The following is a 23,839-nucleotide window of genomic DNA, read 5'->3' as shown; positions in this document are numbered from 1 at the left end:
GTCCTATTTTGTGAAATCTTGGTTGTTGAGCGAACCCCAGACGTCACAACCATAAAGGGCAATGGGTTCTATAACTGATTCAAGTATTTTTTGCCAGATCCTAATTGGTAGGTCGAATTTTATGTTCCTTTTGACGGCATAGAAGGCCTTTTTTGCCTTGTCTCTCAGATTGTTCACAGCTTTGTGGAAGTTACCTGTGGTGCTGATGTTTAGGCCTAGGTATGTATATGTTTTTGTGTGCTTAGGGCAACGGTGTCTAGATGGAATTTTGTATTTGTGGTTCTGGCAACTGGATCTTTTTTGGAACACCATTATTTTTGTCTTGCTCTCTCTCTCTAGTCTAGAACAAATATGTATAAAGAATGCATTGTTTACCATCCAGCTTCGATTAAACCATTTCATCCAGAGAATTTAGTGAAAATTCTGTTAGCATACTACCCATGTCATTATATTTTGACAAGTCTGTTCAGTTCTTGACGTTGACTGATGTCATCCATGAACTCCAGCGGCCACGCCTCTTCCTCTTCTTCCCCCCCATATGATCGTCATTCTCCACACGGCGTCTCTCCGCGGCCATGGTAACAGCACCGTCTAACGGACTACTGCAGACAACAACAGAAACAAGTGCTTCTCTTTGAGGTACAATCATATTCTTTTCATGCACATAGTTGTAAATAGTAGCTATTTGTTTGTCTCTGGGTTTTTGTGGCATACTTGCGCGGACGTAATTTGTTCGAAACTAGAGGGTATTTTCTTGCCATGCGATCCGTTTTGTTATCTGGCCTAAGCTTGGGGTGTAACTGGCTGGAGGTTTATGGGAAATGTTGTTTTATTTACACATACTGCTGATCAAAATAGATGGAGAGATGTCTGTGTTTGAACTACAAGACCAGGGTCCTGATTTGCGATGATAGATTTTTATGGATAATGTGCATTCTTTGAAAATATTTCCCTGCTAATGTTATTATTGTTGATTCACATACTAGCCCATTAGTAATGCTAATGATAATGGTTGACATATTTACCTTAGCTAGCTAGCTACATTGTGAAAATTATGTTTGTTAGCTATTTTAGCTAACTATGAAACCCATCTGGATTAAGTAGGGCTACATTGAATAGGCTTTGAAGTTAATATAGCTACTATGAACATATGGTTAATGAAAGGTATGTCGGAATGAAGGGACATTGCTATCAACAATAGGACATCCTGCTTACTGTGGGATAAGATGTTATTGATCTAGGCATGTCAGTTAAGAACATTCTTATTTACAATGACGGCCTACACGGGCCAAACCCGGACGACGCTGGGCCAATTGTGCGCTGCCCTATGGGACTCCCAATCACGGCAGGGTTGTGATACAGCCTGGATTCGAACCTGGGTGTCTGTAGTGACACCTCAATCACTGAGATGCAGTGCCTTAGACCGCTGCCACCCTACTGCTTGTCCAGCACAAGGTTTCCCAAACTCGGTCCTGATAACCTCTTAGCCCTCACGGTGTGATAACCTCCTTGCCCTTGTAACCGATGTGAAATGGCTAGCTAGTTAGCGGTGGTGCGCGCTAATAGCGTTTCAATTGTTGATGTCAATAGTTCTGAGACCTTGAAGAAGTTGTTCCCCTTGCTTTGCAAGGGCCTAGGCAACGATGCTTCAAGGGTGGCTGTTGTTGATGTGTGCAGAGGGTCCCTGGTTCGAGCCCAGGTAGGGGTGAGGAGAGGGACTGAAGCTATACTGTTACATTGGTGCCGTGACCCAGATCACTGGTTGCTGTGGAAAAGGAGGAGGTCAAAAGGGGGGTGAGTGTAACCGATGTGAAATGGCTAGCTAGTTAGCGGTGGTGTGCACTAATAGTGTTTCAATCAATGACGTCACTTGCTCTGAGACCTTGAAGTAGTTGTTCACCTTTCTCTGCAAGGGCCGTGGCTTTTGTGGCCCGATGCTTCGAGGGTGGCTGTTGTTGTGTGCAGAGGGTCCCTGGTTCGGGACAAGGAGAGGGGCGGAAGCTATACTTACACCCTCACGGTGTGATAACCTCCTTGCCCTCGCGGTGTGATGTCCTCCAGTCTATACAGTTTATTATATCTAACTATTGAGTTTGCTCTTACTCCAACCCTGGTTGTCCAAACAGTCAATTGATTTCAGATAGTATGTAGCTAGCTGGTTAGCTAGCTAATCCGAACATAGTAAGTCTGACAAGCCAACTCTACACACTGAAGAAAGGGATCATATGACACAGCCAGCAGTAGAGCAAAGTAAAGGGAACCCAGAGCTCTCACTACTGTTTGACAACAGTTCCCATTGTTAGTAAAGCCTGTGAGCCATGCCATGATCTTGGTTTACTTGCGTCACTTTTACATTCTCAGGGCTGAGATCATGTCATACTAATATAGCTTAGTTTCAGAGTAGTGACTTGCAGGGTACAACAAGTCAACTAAAGAGAGAGAGAGAGATACCCACACACTGATGATGATTGCTTCAGTTTGATTGTGCAACGTTTCGACCCGAAGATCGAAGGAGAACTAATGTTGCCTTCTTCTGTTTCCCTGCCAGACAGTTCCAGCACAGAAACCTTGTCCTCCGTTTAAGATGAACCTGGCAGAGATCTGTGACAACGCTAAGAAGGGCAGAGAGTATGCTCTGCTGGGGAACTATGACTCCTCTATGGTCTACTACCAGGGAGTGATCCAGCAGATACATAAACACAGCCAAGCCCTCAGAGACCCTGCACTCAAAGTCAAGTGGCAACAGGTGAGACTCTCCCAAACACATACATTACAAATACATGTTGAAGCATTGGTCATTTTTATTTATTTTATTTATTTTATTTCACCTTTATTTAACCAGGTAGGCAAGTTGAGAACAAGTTCTCATTTACAATTGCGACCTGGCCAAGATAAAGCAAAGCAGTTCAACACATACAACAACACAGTGTTACACATGGAGTAAAACAAACATACAGTCAATAACACAGTAGAAAAACAAGTCTATATACAATGTGAGCAAATGAGGTGAGATAAGGGAGGTAAAGGCAAAAAAAGGCCATGGTGGCAAAGTAAATACAATATAGCAAGTAAAACACTGGAATGGTAGATTTGCAGTGGAAGAATGTGCAAAGTAGAAATAAAAAAAGGAGCAAAATAAATAAATACAGTAGGGAAAGAGGTAGTTGTTTGGTAATAAGACATTATGAACGCTCATGCATGCTTAACAAGTAATAATGTGATGTTCCGGTTGGCTAAAAGAGTTACCGAAATGTCCTCTCTCGTTCTCTCTCGCTCTAGGTGAGACAGGAGTTGTTGGAGGAGTATGAGCAGGTGAAAGGCATTGTGGGAACTCTGGAGAGTTTTAAGGTGGACAAGCCAGCTGACTTCCCCGTCCCTCAGTCTGAGGAGGGGCCCAGAGACCCTGCAGTGTGGCCCCCACCCACCCCTGCAGAGCACAGGTACATGAAGTGTCTGAGACCTGTCACAATTTTCTTCGGTCTCAGGCAATCTTATTCATCACTTGAGCCTGGTTCCCCCAAACCAGCTCCGTTACTGAGTGGAGAGGAGGAAACCTGACGGAGTAAACAGCACCTGGCTGTGTAAGGTCTCATTTTATAACGAAGAACAAGTACAGAGCTCAAGTTAATATCTCAAGGCAACATCATGTGGATCATTGTAGCGTGAACACCGAAACGTTATAGCTCCAATAACTGTGTGTGTGTGTGTGTGTGTGTATTGAAGTGGACATATCAGTGTGTTGTTATCCACTGATATGAGAGGAGGAACTGCCACTTAACCAAATGATCCCCTCTTGACGTCGACAAGATGCTGCTTCCTATTGGATGTTCAGCTGCACATGGCAGAGAGTAGGCAACACATCTTCTGAATAGCATGACGATTAACATTGACAGGACCATCATAAAAAGTTTACATGCTTCATAGTTTCATTCACTAGCTGTATGTCTCTCTAAAATAGCCTATAGGCCCTGTAGCATCGTACAGCCACCATGATCTCTCAAACTGACGTTCTGTTTCACTACACTACTGGGACTTTGATTGCTTCATGTGTGTGTGTCTACCTGTCTCTGTTTGTCCCTGTGTGTCTGTCTGCCTGTCTCTGTTTGTGTCTGTCTGCCTGTCTCTGTTTGTGTGTGTCCCCGTGTGTCTGTCTGCCTGTCTCTGTTTGTGTCTGTCTGCCTGTCTCTGTTTGTGTGTGTCCCCGTGTGTCTGTCTGCCTGTCTCTGTTTGTGTCTGTCTGCCTGTCTCTGTTTGTGTGTGTCCCCGTGTGTCTGTCTGCCTGTCTCTGTTTGTGTGTGTCCCCGTGTGTCTGTCTGCCTGTCTCTGTTTGTGTCTGTCTGCCTGTCTCTGTTTGTGTGTGTCCCCGTGTGTCTGTCTGCCTGTCTCTGTTTGTGTGTGTCCCCGTGTGTCTGTCTGCCTGTCTCTGTTTGTGTGTGTCCCTGTGTGTCTGTCTGCCTGTCTCTGTTTGTCCCTGTGTGTCTGTCTGCCTGTCTCTGTTTGTGTCTGTCTGCCTGTCTCTGTTTGTGTGTGTCCCCGTGTGTCTGTCTGCCTGTCTCTGTTTGTGTCTGTCTGCCTGTCTCTGTTTGTGTGTGTCCCCGTGTGTCTGTCTGCCTGTCTCTGTTTGTGTGTGTCCCCGTGTGTCTGTCTGCCTGTCTCTGTTTGTGTGTGTCCCTGTGTGTCTGTCTGCCTGTCTCTGTTTGTCCCTGTGTGTCTGTCTGCCTGTCTCTGTTTGTGTCTGTCTGCCTGTCTCTGTCTCTGTTTGTCCCCGTGTGTCTGTCTGCCTGTGTGTGTGTGTGTTTAGGGCCCCTACTGCAGTGAAGCGTCCTAACAGTGGAGTGAAACCCCAGCAGAGGAAGGACTCTCCAGGTATGCAGCCCAGAGGGGCTCCGGGAGGGAGGGGCCAGACCAACCCTAAAACAGACCGCCCCGCCCCCAGGGATGCCCCCCGAGGCACCAAGGTCAGAGATGACAAGGTCGGTGTACAGCTGGAGATACTACACTTACACTGTTAGGGCTGGTTTCCTGGACACACAAAGTCCTGGACTGAAAATCATGCTCGATCTCTATCTAAATAACTGTTTTAGTCTGGGACTAGACTTGTGTCTGGGAAACCAGCCCTTAAACCCACATGTCTGTTGTCCCAGGGTAAGAAGAGGATATAAGGCGGGGAAGTTAAACTTGTGTTAAACGTGTGTGTCCTGCAGGGTAAAAAGGCTGTAGCAGAGGGAGCAGGGGATGGAGAGCTGAAGAAGTTTGATGGTTCGGGGTACGACAGTGACTTAGTGGAGGCGCTGGAGAGAGACATCGTCTCCCGCAACCCCAACATACACTGGTACATTAAACACGTCACTGTGTGTGTGTGTGTGTGTGTGTCACTCTGACTCACTCACTTTGTGTGTATCACTGTAGGTCTGACACATCACTGATACGTGTGTTGTGTTCCAGGGGGGACATCGCTGATAGGTTTGTTGTGTTCCAGGGGGGACATTGCTGATACGTGTGTTGTGTTCCAGGGGGGACATCACTGATACATTTGTTGTGTTCCAGGGGGGACATTGCTGATACGTTTGTTGTGTTCCAGGGGGGACATTGCTGATACATTTGTTGTGTTCCAGGGGGGACATTGCTGATACGTTTGTTGTGTTCCAGGGGGGACATTGCTGATACATTTGTTGTGTTCCAGGGGGGACATTGCTGATACGTGTGTTGTGTTCCAGGGGGGACATCACTGATACATTTGTTGTGTTCCAGGGGGGACATTGCTGATACGTTTGTTGTGTTCCAGGGGGGACATCGCTGATAGGTTTGTTGTGTTCCAGGGGGGACATCGCTGATAGGTTTGTTGTGTTCCAGGGGGGACATCGCTGATAGGTTTGTTGTATTCCAGGGGGGACATCGCTGACCTGGAAGATGCTAAGAAGCTGCTGAGAGAAGCGGTGGTTCTGCCCATGTGGATGCCAGACTTCTTCAAGGGTATACGCCGACCCTGGAAGGTAACATACACACACACACACACACACACACACACACATACACATACACATACACACACACACACACATACATACACACACACACACATACACACACACACATACACACACACACATACACACATACACATACATATACACACACACATATACACACATACACACACACACATACACACACACACACATACACACACACACATACACACACACACACATACACATACACACACACACACACATAAAAGGCAATGAGAGAAGTGTGTGGAGTCAGTAAGGGCTGTCAACGTGACCGTATTACCGCCACACCGGCAGTCAGGAGTCATGACCGCAGGCAAATTCCACGTGACCTCTGAGTCACGGTAACTAGGCTTCTCCAATACTGCGCTCTGATGCTGCTGATGGTCATTAGTATCCTACCAAACTTGCTAACCGCCTGGTACTCAGCACTCTATTGTCCCTCTAATCACTCTGATGTCAATGCAAATGTAATGACATTTTAAATAAATGAACACTTCAGAAGAGCCCTGACATTCAGAGTTTAAGTGGAATAGGATCACCTGTTGTTTAGCCAGAGTCCGATGATCATAGCTGGTTGATGCATGGAATGAAATAACTGTTTCTATAAACCAATATTATGGTACATTGCTATAGGCTATGCAATTGCGTGAGAAAACAGAGTTTATATTAAAAAGAGGAGGATCTGTTAGCAATTGGATATGTAGATGGGTGAGCCGGTCAAGGATCGATTCAGACTAAGTGGTAAATTTTATGACAAGTAAACAGTTTATTCAGAGTGAAAATATGTAGTACAGCGTAATTACGGCTCTTCCGTTAGTTCGTGTGGAACGGCAGGCAGAGAGCGTAAACAGTCAGCACAGCCCTTATATACGTCACAGAAAGTAGGTTTGACCCTAGGAAGATCGGATCTCCGGATTGGTTCAGCTGGTTGTAGTCTGTAGTCTTCCGCCATTGGCTCAGTTGTCTGTCCGTCATCGTAGGATCTTCTTCGGGCACACAGTGTTCGGTTACAAAGGAGATTATGTGTGTAATGTGGGAGCTATCCTGTAGGGGACCCCACAGGCTTTACTGTGAGTTGTAGCCATGTAATTAGCAGTAAGTTAGTCACCTGCATACGAAATAGCAATTCCTTACAGATCCCATCAGCTTTCTATAGGCTAGGCCTACTATTTTTATTTCTCATAATATTAAACACATTGCTTCCCTTTACAACCGGAGTATAGCCTGCCTGGCTGGCATGAATATGAACTGTGGGAAAAGCGTCCTCCATTCGCTATTGAAGTGCATTCGGATGACATGCAATTTCCCCCTGCCCCTGTTCTGACCGGTGTGTGATAATGGTCCATTCTAAATCTAAACTCATTTCAGAGATCTATTATATTAGTATATGACAAGACAAGATTCAATTGAGAATAGTCTGACGGGGTGAGAGTATTATAACTTGTGAGTGATGCCCAGTGTGTGCCAGTCTTAACACTTACAACACACCCCGACAGCGTTATTGAATTTTGATACACCAGAATTACATGCATTTCCAATGAAAGGCTGCGTTTGTCCTTGCAGCACTGCGTTGCAGAGGCAGTTGCAGTGCGTTTGTCCTTGCAGCACTGCATTGCAGAGGCAGTTGCAGTGCGTTTGTCCTTGCAGCATTGTGTTGCAGAGGGAGTTGCAGTGCGTTTGTCCTTGCAGCACTGCGTTGCAGAGGCATTTGCAGTGCGTTTGTCCTTGCAGCATTGCGTTGCAGAGGCAGTTGCAGTGCGTTTGTCCTTGCAGCGTTGCAGAGGCAGTTGCAGTGCGTTTGTCCTTGCAGCACTGCGTTGCAGAGGCAGTTGCAGTGCGTTTGTCCTTGCAGCATTGTGTTGCAGTTGCAGTGCGTTTGTCCTTGCAGCACTGCGTTGCAGAGGCAGTTGCAGTGCGTTTGTCCTTGCAGCGTTGCAGAGGCAGTTGCAGTGCGTTTGTCCTTGCAGCACTGCGTTGCAGAGGCAGTTGCAGTGCGTTTGTCCTTGCAGCACTGCGTTGCAGAGGCAGTTGCAGTGCGTTTGTCCTTGCAGCGTTGCAGAGGCAGTTGCAGTGCGTTTGTCCTTGCAGCACTGCGTTGCAGAGGCAGTTGCAGTGCGTTTGTCCTTGCAGCACTGCGTTGCAGAGGCAGTTGCAGTGTGTTTGTCCTTGCAGCACTGCGTTGCAGAGGCAGTTGCAGTGCGTTTGGTGTGGTGCCACACGTTGGATTTATCTAACATAAGCGTCGAACTGTACGCGTAGACGGCTTGACAGAAATGGTAGGGGAAGGTGAATGTTGAACCTCTGTTGCACACACATTCAGATGATGCTGCTTACTATTGAGGTCAGGGCTCTGTGCAGGCCAGTCAGGTTCTTCCACATCGATCTCAACAAACCATTCCTTTGTGGACCTCACTTTGTGCATGGGTGCGTTGTCATGCTGAAACAGGAAAGGGCCTTGTCCAAACTGTTGCCACAAAGTTGGATAGTATAGCATTGTCTAGAATGGAGGAAGCCCTTACCGCAGTAGCGTGTCATTGTATGCTGTAGCATTACTATTTCCCTTCACTGGAACTAAGGGGCCCAAACTATGAAAAACAGCCCCAGACCATTAGTCCTCCTCCACCAAACTTTACAGTTGGCACTATGCATTGGGGCAGGTAGCGTCCTCCTGGCATCTGCCAAACCCAGATTTGTCTGTTGGACTGCCAGATGGTGAAGAGTGATTAATCACTCCAGAGAATGCGTTTTCACTGCTCCGGAGTCTAATAGCGGCAAGCTTTACACCACTCCAGCCGATGCTTGGCATTGCGCATGGTGATCTTAGGCTTGTGTGCCACTGCTTGGCCATGGAAACCCATTACATGAAGGTCCTGACGAACAGTTCTTGTGCTGACGTTGCTTTCAGAGCCAGGAAAACTGAAATCCGTCTTACCTCATTTCTACCAGCATGTCACCTGTGCAACTAGAGGCGAAAAAACTCTATATCACCTTTACTCCACACACAGAGACATATACAAAGCTCTCCCTCCATTTGGTAAATCTGACCATAACTCTGTCCTCTAGACTCCTGCTTACAAGTAAAAACTCAAGCAGGAAGTACCAGTGATGCGCTCAATACGGAAGTGGTCTGATGAAGCGGATGCTAAGCTACAGGAGTGTTTCCCTAGCACAGACTGGAATATGTTCCGGTATTCATTCGATGGCATTGAGGAGTACACCACATCAGTCACCGGCTATTAATAAGTGCATCGACGACGTTGTCCCTATAGTGACCGTACGTACATATCCCAACCAGAAGCCATGGATTGCATGCAACATCTGCACTGAGCTAAAGGCTAGAGCTGCTGCTTTCAAAGAGCGGAACACTAATCCGGACGCTTATAAGAAATCCCGCTATGCCCTCCGACGAACCATCAAACAGTCAAATCGTCAATACAGGACTATGATCTAATCCTACTACACCTGCTCTGACACTCGTCGGATGTGTCAAGGCTTGCAAACGATCACGGATTGCAAAGGGAAACCCAGTCATGAGCTGCCCAGTGACACAAGCCTATCAGATGATCTAAATGCCTTCTATGCTCGCTTCAAGGTTAAGAAAACTAAACCGTGCATGAAAGCACCAGCTGTTCTGGACGACTGTGTGATTGCCCTCTCTGTAGTCGATGTGAGAAAGACCTTTTTTAAACAGGTCAACATTCAAAAGTCCACAGGGCCAGACTGATTATCAGGACGCGTACTCTGAGCTTACGCTGACCAGTTGACAAGTGTCTTCACTGACATTTTCAACCTCTCCCTGACCCCAGTCTGTAATACCTACATGCTTTCAAAATATTTAGCTGTGCAGTTTTAATTTGGGAACACCAGTGCGACTAGAATTTGTGTATTTATTTTTTAAATCACCCAGGTAATAATTGATTTAGGCTTCGCGTGCCATAGTCATCGAGTCCTCTTTCTCCCTCTAGCGGCTGTTTTCTTCCAGTTCCCAGGCTATGCACACCATGCCCCGCCCCCTGTCACTCAAGCAGGCAGCACACTGTTTATTCTCTCAGCATGCTGTCAATGCATGCACTCAACACAGATTCTTCCAAATCGAGAACAATGCTTCTTTACATCTTGCCCTCTCTGTTTATACAATTCATTTTTTGTATATTTTTCTCTGCAAAACACGAGTTAGCTAGTCTAAATATGCATGTACAGTGTCAAGGAAAAAGTATGTGAACCCTTTGGAATTACCTGGATTTCAGCATAAATTTGGCATAAAATTTGATCTGGTCTTCATCTAAGTCACAACGATAGACAAACACAGTGTGCTTAAACTAATTACACACAAATTATTGTATTTTTCTTGTCTATATTGAATACATCATTTAAACATTCACAGTGTAGGTTGGAGAATGTATGTGAACCCCCTAGTCTAATGACTTCTCCAAAAGCTAATTGGAGTCCGGAGTCAACTAACCTGGAGTCCAATCGATGAGACGAGATTAGAGATGTCGGTGATAGCTGCCCTGCCCCATAAAAACACTCACAAAATTTGAGTTTGCTATTCACAAGAAGGATTGCCTGATGTGAGCCATGCCTAGAACAAAAGAGATCTCAGAAGACCTAAGATTAAGAATGGTTGACTTGCATAAAGCAGGAAAGGGTTACAAAAGTATCTCAAAGCCTTGACGTTTGTCAGTCCACGGTAAGAGAAATTGAGAAAGTTCATCACTGTTGCTACTTTCCATAGGAGTAACCGTCCTGCAAAGATGACTACAAGAGCACAGCGCAGAATGCTCAATGAGGTTAAGAAGAATACTAGAGTGTCAGCTAAAGACTTACAGAAATCTCTGGAACATGCTAACATCTCAGTTGACGAGTCTACGATACATAAAACACTAAACAAGAATGGTGTTCATGGGAGGACACCATTGAAGAAGCCACTGCTGTCCAAAAAAAGCATTGCTTCACGTCTGAAGTTTGCAAAAGTGCACCTCGATGTTCCACAGCGCTCCTGGCAAAATATTCAGTGGAAAGATGAAACTACAGTTGAGTTGTTTGGAAGGAACACACAACACTATTTGTGGTGAAAAAAAGGCACAGTACACCAACATCAAAATCTCATCCCAACTGTAAAGTATGGTGGAAGGTCATCATGGTTTGGGGCTGCCTCAGGACCTGGACAGCTTGCTATCATAAACTGAGGAATTCATTTTTCCGTTGATCAAGAGATTCTGTTAGGCTATCTGTCGGGGCCAATTGAAGCTCAACAGAAGTTGGGTGATGCAATAGAACAACGACCCAAAACACAGAAGTAAATTAACAACCGAATGGCTTCAACAGAAGAAAATAGACCTTCTGGAGTGGTCCAGTCAGAGTCCTGACCTTCTGGAGTGGTCCAGTCAGAGTCCTGACCTTCTGGAGTGGCTCAGTCAGAGTCCTGACCTTCTGGAGTGGCTCAGTCAGAGTCCTGACCTTCTGGAGTGGCCCAGTCAGAGTCCTGACCTTCTGGAGTGGCCCAGTCAGAGTCCTGACCTCATCCCGATTGAGATGCTGTGGCATGACCTCGAGCTGTTCACACCAGACATCCCAAGAATATTGCTGAACTGAAACAGTTTTATAAAGAGGAATGGTCCAAAACTCCTCCTGACCATTGTGCAAGTCTGATCCGCAACTTCAGAAAACGTTGGGTTGAGGATATTGTTGCCAAAGGAGGGTCAACCAGTTATTAAATCCAAGGGTTCACATACTTTTCCCACCCTGCACTGTGAATGTTTACACGAAGTGTTCAATAAAGACATGAAAACGTATAAATGTTTGTGTTATTAGTTTAAGCAGCCTGTTTGTCTATTTGTCGTGGACTTCAAAAAACAACAAAGGGAGCACCCTCCTATCCACATCGACAGGACACCCCTCCTATCCACATCGACAGGACACCCCTCCTATCCACATCGACAGGACAGCAGTGGAGAAGGTGGAAAGTTTTAAGTTCCTCTGTGTACATATCATCGACAAACTGAAATGGTCTACGCACAGACAGTGTGGTGAAGAAGGCGCAACAGCGCCTCTTCAACCTCAGGAGGCTGAAAAAAATGTGGCTTGTCTCCGAAAACCCTCCCTAACTTTTACAGGTGCACAATTGAGAGCATCCTGTCGGGTTGTATCACTGCCTGGTACGGCAACTGCACCGCCCACAACCACACGGCTCTCCAGAGGGTAGTGCGGTCTGAGAAACGCATCACCGGGGGCAAACTACCTGCCCTCCAGGACACCTCCAACACCCGATGTCACAGGAAGGCAAAAAGACTTGATATCATTGGCCACTTTAATAAATGGAACACTTGCCACTTTAAGAATGTTTACATATCAGGAATTACTCATCTCATATGTATATACTATATATTGTATCCTTTACTATCTAGTGCATCTTGGCTGCTCTGTCACTGCTCAGCCATATATTTTATACTTATATATTTTCATACCATTCCTTTACTAGATAGTGTGTATTAGGTTCTGTTGTGGAATTGTTAGATATTACCTGTTAGATATTGCTGCACTGTCGGATCTAGAAGCATAAGCATTTCACTACACTCGCAATAACATCTGCTAACCATGTGTATGTGACCAATAACATATGATTTTATTGTTGTGGCCAAGATGAAGATCACATCAAATTCTATGACCAATTTATGTAGAAATCCAGGTATTTCCAAAGGGTTCACATCCTGTTTCTTGCCACTGTAAGTCTCATGGCTCAACGGGGAGGAGAGATTGACTTCATCACTACTTGTTTTTATAAGAAGTGTTGACTTGCTGAATGCACCGTGGTGTCTGTTTAAACTACTGGCACACAACTAGGACACTCATGCATACCCCACAAGACGTGTCACCAGAGGTCTCTTCACAGTCCCCAAGTCCAGAACAGACTATGGGAGGCGCACAGTACAACATAGAGCCATGACTACATGGAACTCTATTCCACAGTACAACATAGAGCCATGACTACATGGAACTCTATTCCACAGTACTACATAGAGCCATGACTACATGGAACTCTATTCCACAGTACTACATAGAGCCATGACTACATGGAACTCTATTCCACAGTACTACATAGAGCCATGACTACATGGAACTCTATTCCACAGTACTACATAGAGCCATGACTACATGGAACTCTATTCCACAGTACTACATAGAGCCATGACTACATGGAACTCTATTCCACAGTACTACATAGAGCCATGACTACATGGAACTCTATTCCACAGTACTATATAGAGCCATGACTACATGGAACTCTATTCCACAGTACTACATAGAGCCATGACTACATGGAACTATATTCCACATCAGGTAACTGATACAAGCAATAGAATCAGATTTTTTTTTAATTATAAAAATACACCTTATGGATCAGCGGAGAATGTGAAGAGACACAGACACATAAACATGATAAGACACACACTCTACACACACATAAACATGATAAGACACATACTCTACACACACATAAACATGATAAGACACACACTCTACACACACATAAACATGATAAGACACACACTCTACACACACATAAACATGATAAGACACATACTCTACACACACATAAACATGATAAGACACATACTCTACACACACGTACACATGATAAGACACACATAAACATGATAAGACACATACTCTACACACACGTACACATGGAGTTTGTATTGATGATATGTGGTAGTAGAGTAGTTGCCTGAGGGAACACACTTAATGTATTGGGAAAAGTGTAATGTCATGTAATATTTTTTAAATTGTATATAACTGCCTTTATAGCTGCTTCCTTGCCAACACCTAATGGGGATCCATAATAAATAGGAATATAAGGAACCTGGCAAGGGACTAACATAATGCATATCGCTAATGCTAATCACTAACTAGCTAGCTGGTTAACTAAATGCCATTTAGCTAAATGCACTAGCTAAGACAAAATAAATGTTAGCTGGAATACAGGTTGCTACCACTGGTAGTGTATGGTGTAGATCAGCATGTTATTTGTACAATGTCATGTTCTGAATCAACCTATTCAAAACATTTTGTCTAAATGTAACATCTATTCACGTTGTCCCTTGGGAAACACTGACCAACACTTTGGTACGTTTTATGTGGTGCTCCTAACTTTATGAAGTTAGGAGCACCTGTGCTACCAATGGAAAAACTTTCATTTAGAGCCCTTGCCCTCAGACCCAATCACGTGATGAAGGGGGTCAATATTTCATTGGTATCTCATTGTCACAACCAAACACATACGTCACATGGAGACCATGCAGTGTAGAAATGCATGGTTTCTTACATGGGAGTGAATGAATACAGTGAACTGTTTTGAATGTTGACATGTATGGATGGATATTCAGAGGCTGGTCTGTCATACACCACTCAGGCATGTAAGTGGTGATGTGGTACAGTAGAAATTCATGTAGTTTTGAAAAGATTGGCTTACTGTCAGCGTGACCCCTCTGTATACAATATATGGTGTCTCTCTCTGTCTCTCTCTCTCTCTCTGTCTCTCTCTCTCTCTCTCTCTCTGTCTCTCTCTCTCTCTCTGTCTCTCTCTCTGTCTCTCTCTCTGTCTCTCTCTCTCTCTCTCTGTCTCTCTCTCTCTCTCTCTCTCTCTCTCTGTCTCTGTCTCTCTGTCTCTGTCTCTCTCTCTCTCGCTGTCTCTCTCTCTCGCTGTCTCTCTCTCTCTCTCGCTGTCTCTCTCTCTCTCTCTGTCTCTCTCTCTCTCTCTCTCTCTGTCTCTGTCTCTCTCTCTCTCGCTGTCTCTCTCTCTCGCTGTCTCTCTCTCTCTCTCGCTGTCTCTCTCTCTCTCTCTCTCTCTGTCTCTGTCTCTCTCTCGCTGTCTCTCTCTCTCTCTCGCTGTCTCTCTCTCTCTCTCTCTCTCTCTCTACCAGGGTGTGTTGATGGTAGGCCCACCAGGGACAGGAAAGACCATGCTGGCTAAAGCCGTGGCTACAGAGTGTGGCACCACCTTCTTCAACGTATCCTCCTCCACACTCACCTCCAAATACAGAGGAGAGTCTGAGAAACTGGTTCGCCTGCTCTTTGAGATGGTGAGTCTTTGTGTGTGTGGTCTCTTGTGACGGACGAAAAACCAAACGAGGAACTGTCTGAGGCCAGCTCTCACATTTTCATTTGGTTCTGGGTTGGAGAGTGTATGATGTGGGCAGTGCCGCCTCTAGACCTTCGGAGGACCTAAGTGAGAATAGGTACCTATACCTCCACCTCGCAGGTATAACGTTTTGGTGCTCTCTTAGCAGCGGATTCTTTTTTTGGGCAGTGTTAAAGTAAATTCCCAGCAATTCTACACGTTTTGCCATGTTCATATGACATCTGTATGATTTTGACTAACAAAGTCAATGGGGGGTCCCCCTGAAGGTCAGGGCCCCTGAGCACATGCCCCTGCGTGCCAGGTCAGTAATATGGTGATGATAAGGCCTACTACAAGGTTTATATAGCTGACTAGACTACCTTACCTACTACAAGGTTTATATAGCTGACTAGACTACCTTACCTACTACAAGGTTTATATAGCTGACTAGACTACCTTACCTACTACAAGGTTTATATAGCTGACTAGACTACCTTACCTACTACAAGGTTTATATAGCTGACTAGACTACCTTACCTACTACAAGGTTTATATAGCTGACTAGACTACCTTACCTACTACAAGGTTTATATAGCTGACTAGACTACCTTACCTACTACAAGGTTTATATAGCTGACTAGACTACCTTACCTACTACAAGGTTTATATAGCTGACTAGACTACCTTACCTACTACAAGGTTTATATAGCTGACTAGACTACCTTACCTACTACAAGGTTTATATAGCTGACTAGACTACCTTACCTACTACAAGGTTTATATAGCTGACTAGACTACCTTACCTACTACAAGGTTTATATAGCTGACTAGACTACCTTACCTACTACAAGGTTTATATAGCTGACTAGACTACCTTACCTACTACAAGGTTTATATAGCTGACTAGACTACCTTACCTACTACAAGGTTTATATAGCTGACTAGACTACCTTACCTACTACAAGGTTTATATAGCTGACTAGACTACCTTACCTACTACAAGGTTTATATAGCTGACTAGACTACCTTACCTACTACAAGGTTTATATAGCTGACTAGACTACCTTACCTACTACAAGGTTTATATAGCTGACTAGACTACCTTACCTACTACAAGGTTTATATAGCTGACTAGACTACCTTACCTACTACAAGGTTTATATAGCTGACTAGACTACCTTACCTACTACAAGGTTTATATAGCTGACTAGACTACCTTACCTAAGCAATCCATGTGTTTTTCTTTTTTGCTGACGTGGGATAATTGAGTGACTGACAGAACAAGTGGAAAACTGCTGATGCACTACCACATTTTGAAATGACACCTTGTGTATTCTACCTCTCGACAGTAAATTGTTTTTTTTTGGGTGGGGGGGGGGGGGGGGGGTGCGCCCTAGGATCCACGGGGCCCTACAGGTCTGCTTATAGGAAGAGGTGGGTCTGGGTGTGTTTTTGTGCTTTTTAAATAACGTTCTTCAGTACCATGTTCTACAAAATGTTGACATAGAGATATAAAAGATAGAAAGGTATGTTTTAATAGAAGAGACTATTATGAGCATGTTATTTTGTTGTTGAAAAGACGTTGTAAATATGTCTGGTTCCTGGGGAATACTCAATTAACCGTTCTGTTCTCTCCATTGTGTCCAGGCGAGGTTCTATGCCCCGACCACCATCTTCATAGATGAGATAGACTCCATTTGTGGGAGTCGAGGGAAGTCGGACGAACACGAAGCCAGCCGCAGAGTCAAGTCAGAAATACTGGTACAGATGGACGGTGAGAGAAGTTGGAGGGAGAGAGGAAGAAGGAGAGGGAGAGAGGAAGAAGGAGAGGGAGAGAGGAAGAAGGAGAGGGAGAAGGAGAGGGAGAGGAAGAAGGAGGGAGAGAGGAAGAAGGAGAGGGAGAGAGGAAGAAGGAGAGGGAGAGAAGGAGAGGGAGAGGAAGAAGGAGAGGGAGAGAGGAAGAAGGAGATAGTGGGGCAGAGGGAGAAAGCGAGAGAGTTCACTGATTTCTGAATATGTTGTTTCTAGCTCGGCTGCTGAGGTGTGTTTTTGGGGGAAAGTATCTGACTGTGCCATTGTTGTCCAGATGTAGGGAGAGCTATCTGACTGTACCGTTGTTGTCCAGATGTAGGGAGAGCTATCTGACTGTACCGTTGTTGTCCAGATGTAGGGAGAGCTATCTGACTGTACCGTTGTTGTCCAGATGTAGAGAGAGCTATCTGACTGTACCATTGTTGTCCAGATGTAGGGAGAGCTATCTGACTGTACCATTGTTGTCCAGATGTAGGGAGAGCTATCTGACTGTACCATTGTTGTCCAGATGTAGGGAGAGCTATCTGACTGTACCATTGTTGTCCAGATGTAGGGAGAGCTATCTGACTGTACCATTGTTGTCCAGATGTAGGGAGAGCTATCTGACTGTACCATTGTTGTCCAGATGTAGGGAGAGCTATCTGACTGTACCATTGTTGTCCAGATGTAGGGAGAGCTATCTGACTGTACCATTGTTGTCCAGGTGTGGGGGGGGCTTCAGAGAATGACGATCCCTCTAAGATGGTGATGGTTCTGGCTGCTACTAACTTCCCCTGGGACATCGACGAGGCACTACGGAGACGACTGGAGAAGAGAATCTACATCCCACTGCCTACAGGTGACCTCTGACCCCTCACCTTTTTTATTTTTTTAAATGACATTTTTAGCCCTTTTTCTCCCCAATTTCGTGGTATCCAATTGTTTAGTAGTTACTGTCTTGTCTCATTGCTACAACTCCCGTACGGGCTCTGGAGAGACGAAGGTCGAAAGCCATGCGTCCTCCGAAACACAACCCAACCAAGCCGCACTGCTTCTTAACACAGCGCGCATCCAACCCGGAAGCCAGCCGCACCAATGTGTCGGAGGAAACACCGTACACCTGGCGACCTGATTAGCGTGCACTGCGCCCGGCCTGCCGCTAGTGCGTGATGAGACAAGGATATCCCTACCGGCCAAACCCTCCCTAACCCGGGCGACGCTAGGCCAATTGTGCGTTGCCCCCGGTCGCGGCCGGCTGCGACAGAGCCTGGGCTCGAACCCAGAGTCTCTGGTGGCACAGCTAGCACTGCGCCACCCGGGAGGCCGACCCCTCACCTTTTAAACCTCTGATCTCTATCCCCCTGCCTACAGGTGACCTTTAAACCCTAACCTCTACCCTGAACCTAAGATGCAGAGATCCTGTTTCACACAGATGTCTTGCATATTAACCTATTCTTAAAATGTATCTGTTGTGCAGAACATTCACATTGTTGTACAGTTATACCTGTATGTCTTTAGCTGTAGGGTGTGTTGTTAACCCACATTCCTGTGTGTGTGTAGCTGTGGGTCGTGCTGAACTGCTGGGGATCAGTCTAAAGGAGGTGGATGTGGCTGATGATGTGGACCTGGCTCTCATCGCTGACAAGATAGACGGATACTCTGGAGCTGACATCACCAACGTCTGCAGGTCTAGCTTTGATCCTTTTTGGGGACTTTAGGCCAGTAAAACAAGGAAAATTATCCCTCGTGGGGACATTGCCCATATACCCATGTGGACAAAAGCTATGGAGGTTAGGGTAAGGGGTTAGGGTTAAGTTTAGGGTAAGGGGTTAGTGGTTAGGGTTAAGTTTAGGGCAAGGGGTTAGTGGTTAGGGCTAAGTTTAGGGTAAGGGGTTAGTGGTTAGGGTTAAGTTTAGGGTAAGGGGTTAGTGGTTAGAGTTAAGTTTAGGGCAAGGGGTTAGTGGTTAGGGCTAAGTTTAGGGTAAGGGGTTAGTGGTTAGGGCTAAGTTTAGGGTAAGGGGTTAGTGGTTAGGGCTAAGTTTAGGGTAAGGGGTTAGTGGTTAAGGTTAAGTTTAGGGTAAGGGGTTAGGGTTAAGTTTAGGGTAAGGGGTTAGTGGTTAGGGTTAAGTTTAGGGTAAGGGGTTAGTAGTTAGGGCTAAGTTTAGGGTAAGGGGTTAGTGGTTAGGGCTAAGTTTAGGGTAAGGGGTTAGTGGTTAGGGCTAAGTTTAAGTTTAGGGTAAGGGGTTAGTGGTTAGGGTTAAGTTTAGGGCAAGGGGTTAGTGGTTAGGGTTAAGTTTTAGTTTAGGGCAAGGGGTTAGTGGTTAGGGTTAAGTTTAGGGTAAGGGGTTAGTGGTTAGGGTTAAGTTTAGGGTAAGGGGTTAGGGTTAAGTTTAGGGTAAGGGGTTAGTGGTTAGGTTCAAGGTTAAGTTTAGTGTTAGCTTAAAGGGTTAGGGTTACAGGTTAGGGAAAATCGGATTTTGAATGGTAATTCATTTTTAGTGTTCTTGAGAGACTGTTCCCATGCCTGACCCTTGTGAGTCGTGACTAGTCGTGCGGCATTGTGTGTGGGAGCTAAGGTCACAGTCATGGCTCTTGGCCAGGGGCATCCCCTGAACACACCCTTTATATAACAGAGAGAGTTGAGTCCACAGAGGGAGAGTGGGGGGGGAGAGAGGGACAACAATGTGTCCTCAGGAGGTCAGGCTTCTGTATGTGACCCATTAGATGTGTGCATTACATTTTAGTTATGCGTACATTCGGAGAGTACTAAGACCCCTTGATGTGATCCACATTTTGTTACGTTACAGCCTTATTCTAAAATGTCTTTAAAAAAAACAATTACTCAACAATAAAAAAAACACAATACCCCATAATGACAAAGCAAAAACAGGTTTTTAGACATTTCTACACGTGGTTTAAAATAAAATACCTTATTTACATAAGTATTCATACCCTTTGGTATGAGACTTGAAATTGAGCTCAGGTGCATCCTGTTTCCATTGATCATCCTGTTTCTACAACTTGATTAGAGTCCACCTGTGGTAAATTCAACTGATTGGACATGATTTGGAAAGGGACACACCTGTCTATATAATGTCCTACAGTTGACAGTGCATGTCAGAGCAAAAACCAAGCCATGAGGTTGATGGAATTGTCTGTAGAGCTCAGAGACAGGATTGTGTCGAGACACAGATCTGGGGAAGGGAACCAAAACAGTTTTGCAGTATTGAAGGTCCCCAACAACACAGTGGCCTCCATCATTCTCAAATGGAAGAAGTTTGGAACAACCAAGACTCTTCCTAGAGCTGGCTGCACGGACAAACTGAGCAATCGGGGGAGAAGGGAGGAGACCAAGAACCTGATGGTCACTCTTGACAGAGATCCAGAGTTCCTCTGTGGAGATGGGAGAATCTTCCAGAAGGACAATCCTCTCTGCAGCACTCCAACAATCAGGCCTTTATGGTAGAGTGGCCAGACGGAAGCCACTCCTCAGTAAAAGGTTTGGAGTTTGCCTAAAGGCACCTAAAGGACTTGGCCCATGAGAAACAAGATTCTCTGGTCTGATGAAACCAAGATTGAACTCTGTGACCTGAATGCCAAGCGTCACATCTGGAGGAAACCTGGCACCATCCTTACGGTGAAACATGGTGGTGGCAGCATCATACTGTAGGGATGTTTTTCAACGGCAAGGACTGAGAGACTAGTCAAGATTGAGAGAAAGCTGATCAGAGATCCTTAATGAAAACCTGCTCCAGAGTGCTCAGGACCTCAGACTGGGACAAATGTTCACCTTCCAACAGGACAACAACCCTAAGCACACAGCCAAGACAACCCAGGAGTGGCTTTGAGACAACTCTCTGAATGTCCTTGAGTGGCCCAGCCAGAGCCCGGTCTTGAACCTGATCTAACATCTCTGGAGAGACCAGAAAATATCTGTGCAGCGACGCTCCCCATTCAACCGGACAGAGCTTGAAAGGATCTGCAGAGAAGAATGGGAGAAACCCCTCAAATACACGTGTGCCAAGCTTGTAGCGTCATACCCAAGAAGACTGCTGTAATCGCTGCCAAAGGTCCAAACATTTAAAAAAAAAAAACTGTTTTTCCTTTGTATAATGCAGAATTTTGGCTTGATTGATGAGGGCAAAAAAACGATTTAATAATATTTAATAAGGCTGTAACGTAACAAAATGTGGAAAAAGTCAAAGGGTTCTGAATACCTTCCGAAGGCACCGTATCCAGGTTTGTTGTGTGTTCTGTATGAAGAACGCATCTCCCGTTAAATAAACGGTCTCTGAGTGTGCCATGTGTGTCTGCCCCCACAGAGATGCGTCTATGATGGCTATGCGTCGGCGTATCCAGGGCCTCTCTCCAGAGGAGATCAGAGCTCTGTCTAAAGAAGAGCTTCAGATGCCTGTCACCATGGACGACTTCACAATCACCTTGAAGAAGATCTCCAAGTCTGTCTCCGCTGCCGACTTGGAGAAGTACCAGGCCTGGATGGAGGAGTTTGGATCTGTCTAGGAGAGAGGACACAGCATCAGGAGTGGAAGAAAGGACTGTAAGAGCAGAGTGGGAAAGGACCAGTGGGGATTGGAGTGGGAGAGGACCAGTGGGGATTGGAGAGGGAGAGGACCAGTGGGGATTGGAGAGGGAGAGGACCAGTGGGGATTGGAGAGGGAGAGGACCAGTGGGGATTGGAGAGGGAGAGGACCAGTGGGGATTGGAGGGGGGGAGGACCAGTGGGGATTGGAGAGGGAGAGGACCAGTGGGGATTGGAGAGGGAGAGGACCAGTGGGGATTGGAGTGGGAGAGGACCAGTGGGGATTGGAGAGGGAGAGGACCAGTGGGGATTGGAGAGGGAGAGGACCAGTGGGGATTGGAGGGGGGGAGGACCAGTGGGGATTGGAGAGGAAGAGCAGAGTGTGAGAGGACCAGTGGGGATTGGAGAGGGAGAGGACCAGTGGGGATTGGAGGGGGAGAGGACCAGTGGGGATTGGAGAGGGAGAGGACCAGTGGGGATTGGAGAGGGAGAGGACCAGTGGGGATTGGAGAGGAAGAGCAGAGTGTGAGAGGACCAGTGGGGATTGGAGTGGGAGAGGACCAGTGGGGATTGGAGAGGAAGAGCAGAGTGTGAGAGGACCAGTGGGGATTGGAGTGGGAGAGGACCAGGAGAAAGAGACATGTATGTGAAGTGTAGAGGAACTAGAGGAGGTTGTGACTGGTGAAGAACTAGAGGACAAGAGTGTGAGCCGAGAGGATGGAAGTGTGTAAAGCGGAGACGAATGGACTGGAGTGTTTGGCTGAGATTTTAAAGGGATCTCAATAGTCTAAAGATGCTTCCTCTCTTCGTCTCCGTCTCCTTGGCTCTTCATCTCCTTGTCTTCCGCTGTATCTGTTGGTCCATCCATCCCTCCCTCCCTCCACTCACTATGCCTCTGTTTCTGTGGAGATGGAGTCTGTCACTGCATCTAAAATGGCACCCTATACCCTATATAGTGCACTAGGGGTCAGGTCAAAAGTAGGGCACTATATAGGGAATAGGGTGCCATTTTGGATGCAGTCTGTGAAACTCTTCACAGACGCCTTGGACTGATACTTGAATGGACACCTACAGACACTAACCACCACACACATTCACCAGGAGATGAAATGGATCTGAACAGGTTGGTTGAATGGTTCAGCTGTTCGTTTGACCACCTAGCTATCACAGTGTCTGGAAATGTAGATAATACACTGAACAAAAATCTAAACGCAACACGCAACAATTTCAAAGATTTTACAGAGTTACAGTTCATATAAGGAAATCAGTCCATTTAAATCAATTCATTAAGCCCTAGTACATGGATTTCACATGACTGGGAATACAGATAGGCATCACAGATATCTTATGGATCAGAACCAGTCAGTATCTGGTGTGACCACCATTTGCCTCAGGCAGCGCGACACATTTCCTTCACATAGAGTTGATCAGGCTGTTGATTGTGGCCTGTGGAATGTTGTCCCACTCCTCTTCAATGGCTGTGTGAAGTTGCTGGATGTTAACTGGAACACGCTGTCGTACATGTCAATCCAGAGCATCCCAAACATGCTCAATGGGTGAGATGTCTGGTGAGTATGCAGGCTACGGAAGAACTGGGACATTTTCAGCCTCCAGAAATTGTATACAGATCATGCTGAAACATGAGGTGATGGCGGTGGATGAATGGCACAACAATGAGCCTCAGGATCTCATCATACCCATGGGGCACTCTGTTCACATCGTTGACATCAGCAAACCGCTCGCCCACACAACGCCATACATGTGGTCTGTGGGACCGCTTGGATGTACTGCCAAATCTCTAAAATGACGTTGGAGGCAGCTTATAGTAGAGAAATGAACATTAAAATATCTAGCAACGACTCTGGTGGACATTCCTGCAGTAAGCGTGCCAATTGCACGCTCCCTCAAAATCTGTGGCATTGTGTTGTTACAAAACTGCACATTTTAGAGTGGCCTTTTATTGTTCCCAGCACAAGGTGCACCCGTGTAATGATCATGCTGTTAAATCAGCTTCTAGATATGCCACACCTGTCAGGTGGATGGATTATATTGGCAAAGCAGAAATGCTCACTAACAGGGATGAAAACAAAGAGAGAGAATAAGCTTTTCGTGCGTATGGAACATTTTAGGGATCTTTTTATTTCAGCTCATGAAATATGGGACCAACACATGTTGTGTTTATATTTTTGTTCAGTGTAGTTAGTATAGCTACTGTAACTAGTATACTAGTTAGTTAGTGTATCTACTGTAACAAGTATACTAGTTAGTCATCACTGATGAACACTACTCACACAGATTTTATTATTGATCACTAAACTGTTGGATGTTATGTGTGCTTATAACCCAGTACCACAGAATGAGTCAGTGTAGTAG

The 23,839-nt window shown here is 45.7% G+C and overlaps 1 protein-coding gene across 2 annotated transcripts; it reads left to right on the top strand.

The window, feature by feature from the left end:
• Positions 1 to 551: 551 nt before the first annotated feature.
• On the top strand, positions 552 to 21,615 carry katnal1 (katanin p60 subunit A-like 1). 2 transcript variants are annotated; one of them, XM_029688886.2, is made up of 11 exons: positions 552 to 639; positions 2,553 to 2,746; positions 3,280 to 3,440; positions 4,802 to 4,973; positions 5,205 to 5,332; positions 5,888 to 5,993; positions 14,939 to 15,097; positions 16,783 to 16,909; positions 17,651 to 17,785; positions 18,487 to 18,613; positions 21,249 to 21,615. In XM_029688886.2, the coding sequence occupies exons 2-11, from the start codon at positions 2,585 to 2,587 to the stop codon at positions 21,445 to 21,447; spliced, it is 1,476 nt and encodes a 491-aa protein (XP_029544746.1). In that variant the 5' UTR covers positions 552 to 639; positions 2,553 to 2,584; the 3' UTR covers positions 21,448 to 21,615. The 2 variants fall into 2 exon arrangements, with proteins under 2 accessions (XP_029544746.1, XP_029544745.1); XM_029688885.2 differs by having other exon boundaries at positions 2,549 to 2,746; positions 21,249 to 21,614.
• Positions 21,616 to 23,839: the final 2,224 nt, after the last annotated feature.

This window comes from Oncorhynchus nerka, linkage group LG19 (genome assembly GCF_034236695.1).
Source record: "Oncorhynchus nerka isolate Pitt River linkage group LG19, Oner_Uvic_2.0, whole genome shotgun sequence".
Classification (NCBI taxonomy): domain Eukaryota; kingdom Metazoa; phylum Chordata; class Actinopteri; order Salmoniformes; family Salmonidae; genus Oncorhynchus; species Oncorhynchus nerka.
Note: the sequence above shows the minus strand (reverse complement) of the source record. Positions and strands in the feature narration are given on the sequence as shown.

Coding starts and splice junctions, on each gene's coding strand:
- katnal1 (XM_029688886.2), top strand. CDS start 2,585: ATGAACCTGGCAGAGATCTGTGACAACGCTAAGAAGGGCAGAGAGTAT. Junction 5,333..5,887: donor CGCAACCCCAACATACACTG/GTACATTAAACA, acceptor GTTGTATTCCAG/GGGGGACATCGCTGACCTGG. Junction 15,098..16,782: donor TTCGCCTGCTCTTTGAGATG/GTGAGTCTTTGT, acceptor CATTGTGTCCAG/GCGAGGTTCTATGCCCCGAC.